The 17,119-nt window shown below is 55.7% G+C and overlaps 3 protein-coding genes across 3 annotated transcripts; 2 read left to right on the top strand and 1 right to left on the bottom strand.

Annotated features, from left to right (window-relative positions):
* Positions 1-735: 735 nt before the first annotated feature.
* Positions 736-1,636, top strand: LRP88_13713 (uncharacterized protein; the record flags this gene model as incomplete). The annotated part of the gene is made up of 3 exons (XM_083250071.1): positions 736-1,073; positions 1,131-1,377; positions 1,433-1,636. The coding sequence occupies 3 exons, from the start codon at positions 736-738 to the stop codon at positions 1,634-1,636; spliced, it is 789 nt and encodes a 262-aa protein (XP_083094405.1).
* Positions 1,637-2,134: 498 nt separating this feature from the next.
* On the bottom strand, positions 2,135-3,064 carry LRP88_13712 (uncharacterized protein; the record flags this gene model as incomplete). Its single annotated transcript, XM_083250070.1, has 3 exons — positions 2,135-2,839; positions 2,895-3,004; positions 3,061-3,064. The coding sequence occupies 3 exons, from the start codon at positions 3,062-3,064 to the stop codon at positions 2,135-2,137; spliced, it is 819 nt and encodes a 272-aa protein (XP_083094404.1).
* An 828-nt stretch (positions 3,065-3,892) lies between these two features.
* Positions 3,893-6,957, top strand: LRP88_13711 (Lon protease C-terminal proteolytic domain-containing protein; the record flags this gene model as incomplete). Its single annotated transcript, XM_083250069.1, has 4 exons — positions 3,893-4,361; positions 4,415-6,522; positions 6,587-6,756; positions 6,870-6,957. 4 exons carry the CDS (start codon positions 3,893-3,895, stop codon positions 6,955-6,957), a joined length of 2,835 nt encoding a protein of 944 aa, XP_083094403.1.
* Positions 6,958-17,119: the final 10,162 nt, after the last annotated feature.

Genomic DNA, 17,119 nt, shown 5'->3' with positions numbered 1-17,119 from the left:
CCGATTGCCTATCTCTGCTTGCTTCTCTCTTCCTCTCCTCAACTGCCTACCTACCTACCTCTTACTCTCATACTTCACTTTATCTCAAGTCATTCTACCCACACCACAGTCTGGCCTCACTAACAGGACCCTTTGTCAGGAAATCTTGCTAAGCTCTCTCTTAGAAGGGGATTGCTGGAAAGAATAGCCACCTTGGTGTCTTGCTACTGCTGTTGCCGCTTGTTGATTGCTACTCTGAGCACCAACCTCTGCATGGTGAACGACTGTTCAGTCAACATTATCGTCTGAAACCTCTCGTGCCTCTCTTCTTTGTCAACTTGTCTCTCCAACCATCTTCCTCTCAGCTCGCCCTCGTGAACCTATCGTACGCCCACATTGAGAAACTCGGTCGAACCGATCGACGCTCGTTCGATACCTACATCCCCCTCCTCCCCTTAAAGCCATAATCGCGAGCCTGGCCCGCTCAAGCACCAACTTGATGTCGGTTGAAGTTCGCACAAGCCTTAACTGTCTGCGTCATCCTTCGAGATTCACGCCCGTCTCCAGAACTCAGCTCTCGCGGGTTCACACGGGCGATAGTATCCAAAATATACAATGTGAGTTTGGGGACTTGATGAATCTGAACCCATCATGCTTAATGCCACCCGCGGCGCTCCCCTCTTTGCAAAAAGGGGAGCCCCTGTGTTTTCTAGATACAGCCATCAGTTCTAGTACCGAGTAAATAACTGGTTCATCATGGAGGGAACTACGACCACCAAGAGTATCAGTCATAATCTCAGCGGCGCCTCGGCTCTCGCCAAGTGGCGACGTCGGTCTCTCGTGCCGCCCTCGTGGGAGGACTCGATCCGCTTTGTGAGCGTCAACGAGTCGGCCGAGGCGGGTAGGTCGCTGGCGCACGCGTTCGCGACCGACGCCATGAGCCAGTATGTGCTCGACGGCGACGACATGGCGGATTACTCGGACGAGCAGAAGTGGAAGCTCCATGTCGACCACATGACGTACATGGTGGCGGCTCACTGCTACAAGGGCGTCGTAACGGCCATCGGGTCCGACTACGACGCTGTTGCTCTGTGGTATGTTTCCCCCCTTGTGTCTCTGAGAAACAAGCTTCAGCTAACATGCGTCGTCAGGCTGCCTCCCGGTCAGCAAATGGATGACTGGTGGACGTCTCTGCGCAGCGGCATGTGGAGGCTGTACTACCAGCTTTCGGCCGAGGGCAGGAGACGCTACTACGATGAGATGCTGCCTGTGCTGAACCAGACCAAGGAGGAGGTCATGGGTGAGAGGGACAAGGACTGCTACTATCTCGTCTACATCGGCACTAAGCCTGCTGCCCAAGGCAAGGGATACGCGGGCAAGCTGATCCGCGACATGATTGCCAAGGTAAGAAATAACCGAAAAGAATTCAGAGTACACGCTAACACTCACTCAGGCCGACGCCGAGAACCGCCCCATGTACCTTGAAGCCAGCACCAAGCGCAACAGCGAATACTACGCCAAGTTCGGCTTCAAGGTCAAACGCCCTGTCGTCTTTGAGAACAGCCCGGAGCCCATCACCATGTACATCATGGTCCGCGAGCCTCAGGCCCCTCGACCGTCCTGCGGCCCGGCCGTCATGGCCACGGTAAAGTTCTAGGGAAACGAGCCTCTGGTCCAGCCAAAGGCCGACGAGGGATCAGAGGCTGTCGTCGAGGAACTCGAGTATGTCGAGGAGCTGGGGGGTGCAAGACGAGCACATGGACCTGAGTGTGTTGTGATGTGAGTCTTGAACTTTGAGTGAGGAAATGTGTTTGTCGTCATGAATTTGCATTGACCGATCGACCTTGATTCTCTGGGAACAATAAGAATGAGCACACGGATAAGGGAGAGGATCATGGATTGCTTCGATTTGGCCGACATTTGCTGACCGCCAGTCTTTACCGCAATTGTTGCTCTAATTTTTTATGCTTTTTTTGCATTGCTTTGCAGTTGGTCGACTAGCTCGAGTCGTTCATTAGGAAGAAAGAAAACAAATAAAATCGTCATTCCTTCATAAGCTGATCCCGCCTATAACCGTCAACACCGTTGCACCTAGCTTTTGTAGATTTGTAGGCGTGGACGTCGACAAGCCCCTCCTTCGTAACATTTGTTCAACCTAGTACTCGAGGATTGCCCATGTCTCGTCGTCAACCGTTGTGTAAATGAGACCCTGACCAAGCAGCTCGTCGGCAGCAGTGAGAACGTCTCTCACTGACAGGCCAGTAGAGCTGGTAATACCGTTGATGTGGACACCCTCGTTGCCGCCAGGAGCGTCGTTCATAAAGCTAAACATCTTCTTGGCTAGGCCGGAACATCCAGACAGTTTCGAAGGCGCTGCGTTTCCACCGGCCTGGTCGTTGTAGCCGCCACCGTCGACAAACATGCTATCTCCTTCGCCGTTGGCACCACCCTGGCCACCAAGGGGCCCCTTGGTAAAGTACAGGTGAACATATGTGGCCTCGAGCATGTGGTAGCTGACCTCGTTGAAGTCCTCGACAGGCCTGATGACGTGGGCGCCGACGTGCCGCTTGCTGTTGAAGGACTTGAGGCGTCCCCAGACGCGGACGTGCGAGTCGAGCTCGAACTCCGGGTCGTTGTTGTTGTCGGCGTCGACCCACTTCTTGACCTCGATCTGGCCGGTGCCGTCGTCGATCTTCAAGGTGATGTTTGTGGGCTGGGGGGTCACGCTGCGGATCTGGCCGACGAATGTGATTTGGGTGATAAGGGAGCCGTCGATCTTGAAGTCGGCGCCCTGGAAGGCCTCCTCGGCGTCGAGGATCTGCTTGATGGTGACAGGACGCAAAGACTCATCTTGGTATGACTGTAAAGGCAGATCGTCAGAAGCTGTGGGTGAAGTGTGAGGGATGCCATCGTACCTTGCCGCCACCGCCGCCCTGGCTGCCCTGCTGTGAGCCTCCAGCAAAGAAACCGCCCGAGTCATCGCCCCCTTGGCCATAACCTGATTTTTGGAATCCAGTGTAGGCAGCTGTAGCAAGTTGTCAGTCAGGATCCGCAAGAGGTAAGGTGAGATGTTGCACATACACATTGTGATAATTGTGTGATGTAGGTTGAGCGTGAAGACTAGGATGCAAGCTTCGTAGGGAATAGAAGACGCGTTAAAACGCGCCTAGGTTTAATGGGTTTGCCCCGCGATTCACAGTGTGGGGCAGCTTCTGCCTTAGTCATTCACCAAAGTTCGAGCACGTGCCATTTGAGAAGCGATTGCCAAGCCATCACCAAGCTTGAAGCTGAGGAGAAGCAGGAGGGTGACATGTGGCCGACAGAATGAATCAAGGAGAGCGCCACGATCCTTTACGTCTTGAAGCTGGACCAAAGAGAACACCATTCGCTCAATGGCTTTTGACACAATTCAAAGGTACGACTCGACCTCATCATGCATCTAGCGGAACGCTTCCCCGTAGTGGATGCGAACATCAGGTCACAACAACGGGATGTCCGGCTGGGATCATGGAAGACGATGGCATCGGTGAGAAGCCGTGGCAGCTTCCCGAAGCTCCTCCTCTTGTCAAAGAGGAGAGCATCACATATGAAATCGTCAAACAATTGGCAGAACCCATTTCGCATTAGCCTCGGCATCCCATCAAAAGTGGAAACGAACGAAGCGAAGCGGCAACGGACCCCGGCCTCGGCCTTGACCCCCGTGTTTCTCCAGGTTTCTTTTCCGCGACCAACAACGGTCATCTATCGGCCATCTATCCATCCATCCATCCATCACTTCCGTCCGTTCGCGTATCCATCTACTTTGTCCATCAGAGCAGAACCCGCCATCGTCCCTAATTTGTTTCTCTACCAAGCGTTGATTCTTCCCGTCTTCTAATCCCCTTAATCTCCAGCAGCCACGTCTCGTGTCGTCATGTCCAAGCCGCAGACCGGAACTCTGCCCCTGATACCGCTCGCACGAGGCACCATCCTCCTCCCCGGTCTCGTCCAGCGCATTCCAGTCTCGTCCAACCGACCCGACGTCCCCGCCCTCCTCGCCCACGTCTACGAGCAGGCCGCCACCAAGGGCCCCGACACGCGAATCGACAGCATCCCCATCGGCTGTGTCCCCATCTCGTCACCTCTCGTCGGCCCCAATGGCCAGCGTCTCATCGGCGATGCTGAGGACATAGATCCTGCAGAGATTGAAAATGTTCTCCCTGGATCCGCGCGCAAGGAGGACCTCTACAACTTCGGTGTCGAGGCCAAGATCATTGGCATCGATGGGAGAGGTACCGGGGAGTTCGCCTTGCGCGTTGAAGGCGTCACGCGAATCCGCATCGATAGCTTCACTAGAGAGCGTCCTTATTTTGAGGCAAAGGTTACATACTTTAAAGAAGATAGTAGGCCTACCCTCGTCATCTTGTCAATGATCCCCCACTTATCTCCGTTACAGCCAGCAGTCCTCCCGATAAGCAGCTACAAGACCTCTTCAACCTTTTGAAATCGCGATCCCGTGAACTCGTCACTATTCTAAGGATTTCCTCTCTTCTCCCCCGAACCAAGGCTGGACCAGTGCTTTCGCCAGTGCTTACACGACGACTCGAGATGCTCATCATGAGGAGGGAGCTCAAGGAAGCCGGTCTTCTCGCCGATTTCATGGCCAATCTGGTCGAGAGCACGCACGAGGAGAAGCTCGAGGTTATCGCCGCTCTGGATGTCAAGGTGCGCCTCACCAAGGTCATTGAACTGTTGGAGCGTCAGGTCGGCGGCATCAAGAATAACTTCAAGATCACTACTTTCACAACAATGCCCGTCCAAATTCTCGATCGGTTAAACGAGGACCAGCAGCGAAAGACAGGCCCAATTCCCAACATTCCCGGCATCACCTTTGTGCCTCCCGGTGCTCAGATGCCCGGCGGCAACGACCAAAATAACGACGAGGAAGCCAACGAGCTTGACGAACTCAAACGCAAGCTTCAAAGCGCGAAGCTCCCTGCAGAGTCCGCCAAGACGGTAGAGAGGGAGATGCGCCGACTCCAGAAGATGCAACCCATGAACCAGGAATACCAAGTCACCCGAAACTGGTTGGAAACGCTCGCCGAAATCCCCTGGACAGCCACGACTGATGACCGCCTCGGCCCGGACACCCTGCACAAGGCAAGAAAGCAGCTAGATGAGGACCACTACGGACTGGATAACGTCAAGAAGAGGCTTATCGAGTATCTGGCCGTTCTGAGACTCAAACAATCCATCAATGATGACGTCGACGAGAAGATAAAGAAGGCGGAGGAGGAAGCCCAGGCTGAGGCGCGTCACCAGCAAGAGAAGGAGAGGGAGAAGAAGGAGGAGGGAGAGAAAGAAGAGGAGACGGCCGAGGCAAGCTCAGAAGTCGAGGCCGTGAAGCCCGACGTGGCCAAGCTTCAAATCCTCAAGTCCCAGCGTATGGTGGACAAGTCTCCCATTATGCTTCTGGCAGGACCCCCAGGTGTGGGCAAGACAAGTCTTGCGCGGTCAGTGGCTACGGCTCTGGGCCGCAAATTCCACCGCATTTCACTCGGAGGCGTGAGAGATGAGGCCGAGATCCGTGGTCATCGAAGAACCTATGTTGCGGCCATGCCTGGTTTGATCGTTCAGGGGCTAAGAAAGGTTGGTGTTGCCAACCCCGTCTTCTTGCTCGACGAGATCGACAAGATTGGACAAGCCAGCATCCACGGTGATCCCTCGGCCGCCATGCTTGAGGTTCTTGACCCCGAGCAGAACCACTCGTTCCAGGATCACTACGTCGGCATGCCAATTGATCTTTCCAAGATCCTCTTCATCGCTACTGCCAACAGCCTGGAGACCATTCCCGCCCCTCTCCTGGACCGAATGGAGACCATCTACATCCCCGGCTACACCACTCTGGAGAAGCGTCACATTGCGATGCAGCATCTGGTGCCCAAGCAGATCAGGGTCAACGGACTTGCCGAGACCCAGGTTGCTTTCAACCAGGACGTTGTGTCCAAGATCATCGAGTCTTACACTCGTGAATCCGGAGTCCGTAACCTTGAGCGTGAGATTGGTTCCGTTTGCCGTGCCAAAGCTGTGGAATTCGCCGAGGCCAAGGACGGGGGTCACATTGAAGAGTACCGCTCGGATCTTACAGTGGAGGATATCGAGAACATTTTGGGCATTGAGAAGTTCGAGGAGGAGATTGCTGAGAAGACGAGTCGCCCGGGCATTGTGACGGGTCTCGTCGCCTACAGTACCGGTGGCAATGGCAGCATCCTCTTCATCGAGGTTGCTGACATGCCCGGCAACGGACGAGTTCAGCTAACAGGAAAGCTGGGTGACGTTCTCAAGGAGAGCGTCGAGGTGGCACTAACATGGGTCAAGGCACATGCTTTCGAGCTGGGCCTCACACCAGAGCCGACGACTGATATCATGAAGGAGCGCAGCATCCACGTACACTGTCCCTCGGGAGCCATCCCCAAGGACGGTCCCAGCAGTGGTATCGGCCAGGCGATTGCACTCATCTCCCTCTTCTCGGGCAAGCCGGTGCCACCGACCATGGCCATGACGGTAGGTTCCCAAGCAACAAGTCAACCGTGATGACTCAGTACACTGACAGTCTTGTGTGTAACAGGGCGAGATTTCTCTCCGGGGCCGAGTCACAGCCGTCGGAGGTATCAAGGAGAAACTCATCGGCGCCCTCCGAGCGGGAGTCAAGACGGTGCTACTGCCGGCCCAGAACCGAAAGGACGTCAAAGATCTACCCCAGGAGGTCAAGGATGGACTCGAGATCCTCCATGTCAAGTAAGTCATGCCCTCTACCCCGTGCTTCGTCAACGCGCCCCTCGTGGCACGCTCCGCCACTTGCTATGCCCCGAGGACGAGAAGTTCGTATCACTGACGCATGTCTTGAACAGCCATATCTGGGAGGCCATCCGCCTTGTCTGGCCAGATTCGCAATGGGCCGATGACAGCAACTACCGAGGTATCGAGAGCCGACTGTGATGGATGCTGCATCTCAGCTCATCCTCTGGCCGCACCGTCACCTGGCCCATGGTTCATGTCTCGCGGATGCGTCCCCCATCCTGTCCTGTTCCTCAACTCTGAAACGTCTCGTGGCGACCTTCCCCCAGCCGCCCATCACCCTCCCCGCCCATGCTCGTCCACCTAGGCCTCACCGAGATCCCCCAGCATGGCCCAATTCAGCCCTCTTTGCGACGCATCTAGCCGATCCACCAAACGGCCACCCGTCTCACAGCCCCCCCTTTCCCGTGATCCCACGTTGTCCTTCCCGCCGGCGCCAACAATGGCTCACCCCCTGCGTGCGCACATGCCTGGTCCCCTTTTAAGACATGCAGCATCAAAGACAGTAAAGGCGGTGGTTGTGGCGTTCCCAGACAAGAAATGCGTGCCATTTCTGGCACCGTGAGCGCGCCACCGTCCTCGCCTATTCTGTGCGGTGAATTCTGTGCCAGACAGGTACCGCCAGGGTGACGCCGCAGCGGATCAAGCGAACATGGACGAGTCCCCGTGTTACCCTGCAGAGCCTGGTCGGTTCATGGCCGCGAGGACGTGGTATGGTGCTTGGTCTGATGTGATAGGTGTGGCCGTGTCGTTTCATCTGTCATTTTCCGGGAGAGAATCGTCCATCAAACGGTGTCCAGTTGCACATGCGACTCGTCACGACAGCCTCAGTCGGCAGGGTCGAGAGGCCTCGACGTGCCAGACAAGGACGTGTGTAACGCTCCGGAGCTCATGCTGCGGGGGAGAAATGTCGGTGCGAGCCAGCGAGACACGGTGTGAAGGGTCAACCAATGTTGAAGGGTTAGCCAAGGGAGTTGGTCATTTTTTTGGGCGTTGTCTTGGCTCTTTTTTTCCTTGTATGGTATGATTACCAGCCTGAATGTTAGCCATGTCTAGGTCTAGTTGTCTCGAATACCAAACTCGATCGTCAGCTTGTCCTGATCTGGTTCGCTTGTACTTGGGGGTTATAACCGATCTCATTCGCGCAAAGATCAAGGGTTGAGCTGTCTGGTCACTAGACCACTCAGCATCACTGCCGTGACGTTGGGGGCTTGGTATCCATGCCCTCGGTGCCCCTAGGGAGAGACCTTGAGCCTGAGAGAAACCTAGACTCGTGCCGCATTCTCGCACGACACAAAACCATCCAAGGGAGACCCATTCCCCAACCAACAGCGTACATACGTACATTACGCACACATCTGATCTCATCTCCAAAAGGCGTACTCCGTAATGACAGCCGAATTTAGCGCATCGTAAGCCCTACAACTACCCCCATAGGCCGAGGAGCGGGTCGTGGATGCAAGTTGTCGGTGTTAGTGAGGGAAGGGGCAGAAAGGAAGGGTTCAGTCGCAAGGCGGTGCATATCCCTTCGTTCACAGACCTATCAGGCCAGTCGGAGCTCCCACCGAATATTCGCCTCCCAATCTCAGCCTTCGATCCGCAATGCTGGGCCATGACATCAAGGGAACGGCAGAGGTGGAGGGGACCGCAAAAGCCTCGCGGAGAGTTTTATTTGTTTTTTTCTCTCTTCCCTGGTAGCAGAAGCGAATCCATAGAGGGGATCCGAACCAGGAAGCGAAACTAGGTCATCAGCCGCATTGCGCCGTCGATGATTCACTAGTCAAGACCGTCTCTGTCCCAAGCCTTGAAGTTGCTTCTGCAAGATCAGATCATGTTTGTTGGATTGGTGACTGGAATTCGATGACAAGCCGGTGTGTACAAAAACATATGTGCTTTTTAACACTTGTCCCTTCCGCGTCCGGCGGCACGCAGCTCTTGATGGCGCCAGTTGCTAGTTCATGATGAGGCGCGCTCCGGTGTGCATGTGCAGGCATGTTTGGGATATCTCATAGAGGAAGCGCGAGGCTTGGCATGAAACCGTGAAACGGGTGAGTTGTGCGAGCCTGTTGAACACAGGCTCTACTTTCCAGTTCAGTTGTCGAGCATAGTCTGCTGTCAGCAACAGGCCAAGAGCCTCCAATCTGCGCCGTGGCCCAAGCCAAGGTGTGAATCAACTTCAGAGTCAACTGCTCCTGTTGACCAGGATTCGTCCGTCGTGCATAGCACAACCAGGCATTCGCCCAGTAGCCTTCTCCCTGAGACATAAAGCCACTCTGCCCCATCGGTGCACGACTCGACCGGGACCCGGGCAGGTCAGCGGAAACCATACATAACCTCGTGGTCATCTTCATGAGCGCCGCTGAATCAAATCCGCACACACCTGTCATTTTGCGCTTTTGAAACACAGACTAATCCTGCGCGCAATGAGACTTGCAGGGTCCTATCAGAGTCTGATACAGCCCGCTTGGTACAAGGTCTGCTCCACCTTGGTGGCCTTGACAAATGACCGCCTGCACCTAGTTACTCCAGAGGCCTGGTCAGTACGTATCGTGTATCAGCCTCGGTCTGCCTCCAAGACTGGATACCTAGGGCACGTCGATCAACCTTACCTCCCCATTATTACCCCTTATTATCGCTCTCGACTATCATCTGTCACATCTCCATCCACGGCTGGGTCGTCATGTGCACGGATGATCGTCCGTGCCGATATGACCAGATGAGAGGCCGAGTATGCAGTAACCCGCGGGGACCAGCCTGGCACAACCTGCAAGAACACGGCCGCGTCCCAGGCCTCTGGGCCCATGGTGACTCCCAATGGCCCCGTGTTGTACATGTCTCGGGAATCCTCCATCTGCCGTTGAACATGCGTTGCCTGATAGCACTGCCAGACAACTTGCCCCGTTGGAAGCTCATGTGTGGGCAGTTGCAACTCTTGGTTTGATCAAGGCCGACGGCACAGCGGCCATGTGCATCGCTCGAAACCAACCAGGCATGCATTCTGCGAGCCATGGGCCCCGAGAAATTGCAGAGTCTTTGCAATCGACAACAAATTCCCCTCAATCCGACGTACAACAGCCAGAAAATCTCCGTCTGGTCAACGCTCTGTTGGACCAGGGGAGGGGGCTTGAAGCCTCCATGCTGACGGCAGAGTTGAATGTGGTCTCGTGCAGCAAGACAAGGCCGCAAAGAGGCCCGAGACAAGCCGGAGATTCTGTCGATCCCCAGGGGAGCGGAGCGTTCTGAATCCTGTGATGTCTTATTGTTGGAGTGCTGCGGCTGCTCCATTGGGCAGAGTTGATCCGCGCCATGAGATGTCCCCATTATCCGCCATTCCTTCAACGCCAAGCTATCGAGGCCGCAGCATGGATACCTCCAGCAATAGCATCAGCCCTCGTCTGGTTGGAGCGACAGAGCCAAGTCTGTGCAAGGTGACGTATTGGGTTGGCTGCCAACGGAGTCTGCAGAGGTGGAACCAATCTGGCTTGGTCAGAAGTTGATCCCCAGAGCCCATCGCCGTGATGGTGGACAACATCGTCATATCATATCATGTTTTCCAAGGACCACCCTTGTCACGGAAATTTACCTAGCCTGCCAATAGCGCTGCCCCTATCGGAACCGCGACCACGGCACCAGCCGCCGTGGTCAAGGCTGACAACCAGCTGGGTGTTGTCAAGAGAGTCCCCAGGCCTCCGTCCAAGCAGGAAGGCGTGTATGGGGGGCAGGCCAGGGTCGGGCGTCCAGAGCCGGGCCTGTAGCACTCGTCGTCTTGCGTCAATTCCAAATGTCCAAGCCCAGGATCCTGGCTGGTGGGGTTTGATGAGATGAAATGCCACCCTAGATGATCGTACAGTAGTAGCTGGCCTGCAGGGAATCAACGCTCGCCGTTTACTCGGCTCTACCCAAAAGGTCAAAAGGCCGCACCAGGGGGAGGGTCCCGCCCGCCTCCAAGCTGCTGGGAGCTGCCGGGCATATGATCGAATCTGGAGTGCGAGCGATACGTACCGGGCGAGGGAGACATGGTCTGGCAACTGGGCTGATCCATGATCCATGGCATTCTGAAATCGCGGTTGCTGTTAGCAGGCCGCGGCTAGCTTGTCAAGCCATGGGAAACCGGTGAGGTGGGCGATGTTGAAGAGCTGCACTTCACCTGAGCTGAGCTGAGCCGTGCTGGATCCTCGACCGAAACAGACTGTGGTCGGGACCCTCAGGCTCGTACGATAGGCAAGCCCGATGTCAGACTGCCGCCGCAACTCTGAGAGGGAGACGGGAGCAACACAACGCTTGTTTGCATGAAAAGTTTCTTCTTGCGCCGCACTTGAAAACTCAATTCCGCTGGAGATAGCCTTTGCAGGCTATCAGACCCTGGCTTCGGACCCGTAAGTAGCAGCTCGGTGGTTTGGCACGCTGCGGCCAGCCCAAGAGGGAAGCTAGCAGTGCACTCTTTGTTGGAGCTGCTCGTGAAAGACCTGGTTGGCAATCAAGGCCCGCTGACGACGATGCTGGGCTGCATGTGGAGAGACAGGCGAGGTTCCACTGCCATGTGTCCTTCCCCCTACCGAAAGTGTCCTTGAGCTTCCCAAGCGGCGCATCGGAGCAGGGGTGACCCTGTCATGTCTTGGATAGTGCTCCCAGGACGGAGGAGCCAGCAAGAGGACTGTGCCATGGCTGTCCGGATCCCAGGTCTTTAGACTCAGCACCAGGCCGAAGTAGTTCGGGGGTCTAGTTTCCGGCCGGGCACCTGTCCACCCTCCCCCGGACAAATCCTAGCAACGGCGTCGAGCTATTTCGTGGCGGCACTGACTGTCTGCAAGTAAGGTATGACGCCTGGCTTGCTGCGAAATATCTCCGGTGGAGGACAGGTTGGAATAACGGCTCCAGGATAGAACGGAAGAAGCCGCATCAGAGAGAGTGATCTGCGGTCCTAGTATCGCGAGAAAACGCTAGGCTGGCTGGTCAACAGCTAGCTACTATGAAGGAGCTGTATTGAACATGACGAAACTGGCTGCTCGAGAGATATGCAGAACGCGTATCGCTGTGAAATCAGAGGAGCCTGGGCTCCCTGTTGGTGCTTTTGCGTCACCGTTTCTTTTCCCCGCTTGTTGAAGTGGATTGTCTGCAAGGTCGGCGACCCTGTTGCTGTACCGCCGATCCGACTTGAGACGCTATTGGTCGTTTCTGAAGACCACTTTTAGGAACCAGCCTACCTAGTCGGGCCAAGAGGTGGTGGCAGTGGTGGGTGGAGGCATTGGTATCGCGAGATGATGCTGCTGCTGTTGTTGGTGACAGATGTTGAAGGAAGAAGAAAGGAGATGATGGGAGGCGAGAAGGAAACGGCAGCGCCGTGTTGGCGGATTGCCTACATGGGATTAGGGACCCGCTCCTTCCTCGTATATTTGGCATTGGCACCTTTGCTTCGGCAACTGACCTGACCTAATAAGCCTGGTCGCAGAAGAGACGGGAGGAGCGACCCAACACTGGCAAAAAGTTAAAAACAAAACCCACAACCAACCTACCTAACCTAGGCAGCTGGAGGCGAGACAGGCAAGACGCCATTCCCGGGTCATCCGCCCAATTGATGGGAAAACTACCTAGATAGAGACGGGGATATGCTTGCCCACGTAGACTTCCCACGCTGCGATATAGGTCTAGTGTTGCTGGCCACCTCATGTTCAACTATGCGTCTAGTCCCTCTACTATCGGTTCGGATCTAGTTACCCGTCTACACACTATGAAGAGAATAGAAATTCAGCCTGCTCATCATCATATCATCCCCACCAAGCCTTGCCTCTGGCCCAGTGCAGCTGCTCATGTGCCCCAGCCATCTGCGTGTCAGCCGCAACAGAGGCACATTAGTACAGGAGATAGGTATGGAGATAAAAATAAAAATAAAATGCAGTAAAATATTGCTTACCGCTCGCGCGGCCTGTTCATGCAGGGCCAACAAGCTGCTAGCCAGTCCCGCTGCACCTGGGTGGCCAGGGCTGGTAGACAAGGGACGGGCTTGGCTTGCTCTGCGCTGTCAGAGCGGTATGGTAACGGGCCCATGGTTGTCTTGGAACCTCGAGCTCTATTGCAGCACGTCCGTTGTACAGCCTCTCTATGCCCCATGTACTATATCCACGGGATGCTGTACAACAGGCGATTGCGCATCTCGCATCCGACGCCTCTTTTGATGCCCGAGTTGTTGTACGCCGAGGAGAATTTGTCTTCCGCTGATGCGGTGCAGGGTAGCATCGCTATCTACAACCCCCCTTATCAAAGTCATTGTGACGGGGACAGCTTCAACAATGGACCCATCCCACGGCTCCACGGTGATTTTTCTGCTTCTTGGCATGGCATTTGATTGAGTACATGCCGTCGTCAATCGGCCAGTAGAACCCCTAGTTGCTCGATCGCCTCACTCGTTCGATGTGACGACATCTTGCTGCTCCCAGACGCGGCTCAACATCGTCAAAATGGAGGTTGTCAGCCGCGTCCCCAAGGCTCCAGACTCTTCTACTTTGCCACGATAGGAACATCTCTCTCGCCAATGTCTCACAGCACACAGAGGGCGCCACATCCGCCCACAGGTCCGACAACACCCGCGTCATGAAACCCCAGAGTTCTCAACTCTGTGAACCAGTCGCCAAATAAGTTCCCTTGTCTAAGACATCCCACGGAAAGCATCGCTAGTCAGCTCTGCTGAACCCTCGCCTCGGTACTGTGCTGTACAGTAGACAGCCCCAGCTGCAAGGAAACCCAGACACACCGAGGGCGCCGGTCTGGAGGCAAAAACCAACCATTTGGGCCCCGATCCAACGACGACGCCCCAGGACGAGTCATCGAGTCGCATCGCACGTACTGTAGTCTCTCAGATTGAAATTAACGCAGCACAAAAGTAAAGGGAGGAGAGCGGCACCGCTCTGAAGACATGACGGCGTCACATACTCCCTAAGCACAGCACAGTAGGTGCACAGAACATCCATTGACAGCCACTCGACTAGCCCAGTAAAGGCTGGCGCCGATATCCACAGTCAACCATCCTGCTGGTGTGGCCATTTGTGCGGCTGGGCCGCTTTTTCTTATACGAATATCCTTCTCAAGATATGTCCCAGGAACAAACCCGAGTCCTCGAGCTGGTTGGCAGGTCAATGCTGTGTCGTGGGCGCGATATCATAATTCTGTAGTTCCAACGATGAGCGTGAGCCAATTGGAAACCAGATCCGCTGGTTGACCTCGTGCAACTCTTCCTAGCTCATAGATGGATGGTCGTATATCTGAGTCTAAAGCCAGCAGCCATGACTTCACGGTCTGCGCCCATTTGCGCACTGCAGCAGGTACCTGACTCGCCCTGCACAGCCTCCTGGCAGCCTCCTGTCCCTCACAGTGCCCTCTCCCAGCACCGACACGCCGGAGTCGAGCGTGCCAAGGCACGGCACTAAGCCGCATCAGACCACGAGGCAATGTCGAGGTGTGGGATGTTGACAGCAAATTGAATAGTCACCGTCAGCACGGAATGGATGCAACTCGCAAGCAGGGACTGGCGTGGGGATCTGGTTCAAGGACAGCTGGACAGGGGTTTGCTCGGTGAGCTGGCGACAGCCACGATGTCGGCACGACTGAAAAAGCAACGCTCGGAACGACCAGACTCCAAAACGGCAGGTCTCTTGGCTGCTGTCAAGGGCATCATCGCCGGCCACATGCTGAATGTCTCAGGTGAAGTCTGACAGGTGGGATGGGCCTCTGGGTCGTAGTCTTGCTTTGGGAAACTCGGCAGCTGGATCTGCGTGCATGGCCGTGGCTTGAAGGCCGTCCCTGTCTGCTAGTACCATCTCTGGCTCAACGGCTTTGGAACTGCGGTCGTGGTTCGTTGGTTCATTGGTTCAAAGAAGCAAGAAAACGGCGTTGAGGCGCACCCACATTCTGAAGCTCAGGCCCTGAGCCTTGGGTCCGTGGCTTGCTGCCAGGGTGAGTGAGTCGCCTTGGCTTGCCGCCATTTTCCCCTCTGCTTCTGCTTGGACCAGCTCAGTCAAGATCCAGGATGAAGCAGGATTCATGCCGGCGAATGGTTGCCAGTTGAGTCAAGTACCTATCGCTCTGAGCCGTCCGTCGTCCGTGCTGGCCAAGGTTACTTCAGCCAGAAAAGCCAAGACCCGTAATGCCATGTGCAGACACGATAGTTTGCCGGTAATTAATCCAATTCTAGACAGGTGTGATGGGGCGTGGGAAGGGGAAGGGTCTGGACAAGTCACCGTGGCCAGCCAAGCGATTGTCGATTCAAGATCACGCCAGTTCGTCTGTCTGGACCTGGCCGGAGTCCATTCCAGCTTTCTTCTGAGCGGCATGTCTCATCCTTTGCCACACCGTCGTCGCTAAAGGCTGCATCCTTTCTCAGCCTCTTTTCTCCGAGACGGCATCGTGTATTGCCTGCAGCAACGTCGACGACGACCAGACCAGACCAGACCAGAGGCATCATGCGCTGCCCCGTCATTCACGCACGAGTCCGAACTAGACAGCTTTCAATACATCATCTCCGAGCTGAGTAGACTATAGCCTACGCCACAGGCAGGTCGCGTGCAGAATAGTCTGCGAATGCGATGGAGCAGCAGGCAGGGGCAGAAGGACGAGATCAACATCCATTGCCAGTCCGTCTATTTTGCCTTGTCAGTGCCCTGTCATGCACAATGAAGCCTTCCTTGGTTGGGCCGTGGCATCTCTCGCACTGGGAGCCAAGGTTCCCATGGTCTGGGAGCTAGGACGTGCAAGCACGGGACGGCGGGCAAGCCGCGCCCTGGGTCGGGACATTTAGCCATTGGCCTAGAGCTGGGCCGGCCCAACGGTCGCGGCTACGCCTCGACCGACGTAATTCCAACATGAAGTGACCTGTCGGTCGGCACCTCTCTACCTGAAGCTGGAATCTCTCGAGGTAATCATTGTGACGATGTGGCACCGGGGCTCCGTCAAGCAGGGCAGGGATCAAGTTCCCGACTCAGGCGACTCGACTCGACTCGGAGGGTAGGCCAGGGCAGGAATCGAATCCAAACAGTGGCGAGCCAATCTCTTTCCCCTTGGAGCGATGCCGTTGGGATATTAAACCCGCCCACCATGGGCCAAAGGGAATCTCAACTGCAGAGCCTGGAGCTTATCCCGAGCCCTGAGATTAGAAAGGGAGGTTGGCATGTCATCACCCCAGGAGAATGGCGATCATCAACGATGGTGCTGGGTATGGGTGGCCTGCTGAACTGGGCGAGAATTTATCTGCAGGCTTGATGATGCGCAACTGGTCGTTTCATCATGGCCGGACTTGCAAGGCTACGGACGGGGTCGCCCTGGGATGCAGTTGGGAGCGGCCGCTCGGAGCAGGAGGGTCGGGGAAGCAGCAGTCAGTCAGTGGACTGTGAAGATGCCGCACGTTGACGGCAGCGCACCCCGGGCCACGGAGATTTTCTCCAGGGCTGCAGACATCGATACAGATGTGATATGCTATTAGTGTGGCGCCCGCAAGAGATAGGTACAACTCCTGTCATCATCCATTCGGTCGACAAGGGCATCGGGCTGGCCTGACACCGTCCCAAGCCTGAGGTTGATGTGTGAGATCCGACACTCGCGAGCAACGGAAATTTTCTGCCCTCATGCTTTGACTCGTCCCGCGATGGTACTGTTGCATCCAGCCAGGCGAGGTGGTCTCCTCTTGGCCCGCACCTCTACGGCAGGGCCCAGATCTATTCCTCCGTCTCCAATGAGCAGGTACGTACATGCAAAGTATGTCGTAGCGGCCGGTATGATTTTGGGATTGCACTAGTTGGTAACCGACCGTTGCTAGAGGGTGCGGCAACGTCATGGGGACGGTCCCTAATTAGGAAGCGCCAGACTCGGGATCCTTCGAGACCATCCACAAGCAGCGCACCATGAAGCCCAGAAAGAGTGCATCAGGGAACATTTTCGTCTGGACTGTGCCTTTTTCTCCGTCTCGTGTCAAAGCAGGCGATAGGCCCGCCAAAGAGAGCGTCCGGTCCAGTCTAAGCGAACGCCAAGCAACTCAGCACCTGGTAGTGACAGCCGCACAGCGGGGAATGGCCCACTACCCACTAGATTCTGCGTGTGTGAGAGGTGGGTGGTAGAGAGGCTGCTGGGCAGCCCAGCCTCCAGGCCCCCACATCTCGCTCTTGCTCGCAAACCAGACTCGCTGGAGAGGTTTCCTTGGTCCTGGAATTCACACCTCTTACTGCCCTTCAAAGGTATACGCTTGAGTGGTGTCTCCCAGATGTGTGTTGGTAGACAGGCTCCCGAGGAGTGTAGCATCCATCTCAGGTGAGGCTGATAG

Source organism: Fusarium phalaenopsidis, assembly GCF_050370095.1.
Source record: "Fusarium phalaenopsidis strain FUZ10S chromosome Unknown contig_32332, whole genome shotgun sequence".
NCBI lineage: Eukaryota > Fungi > Ascomycota > Sordariomycetes > Hypocreales > Nectriaceae > Fusarium > Fusarium phalaenopsidis.
This window is presented reverse-complemented; position numbering and strand designations above follow the sequence as displayed.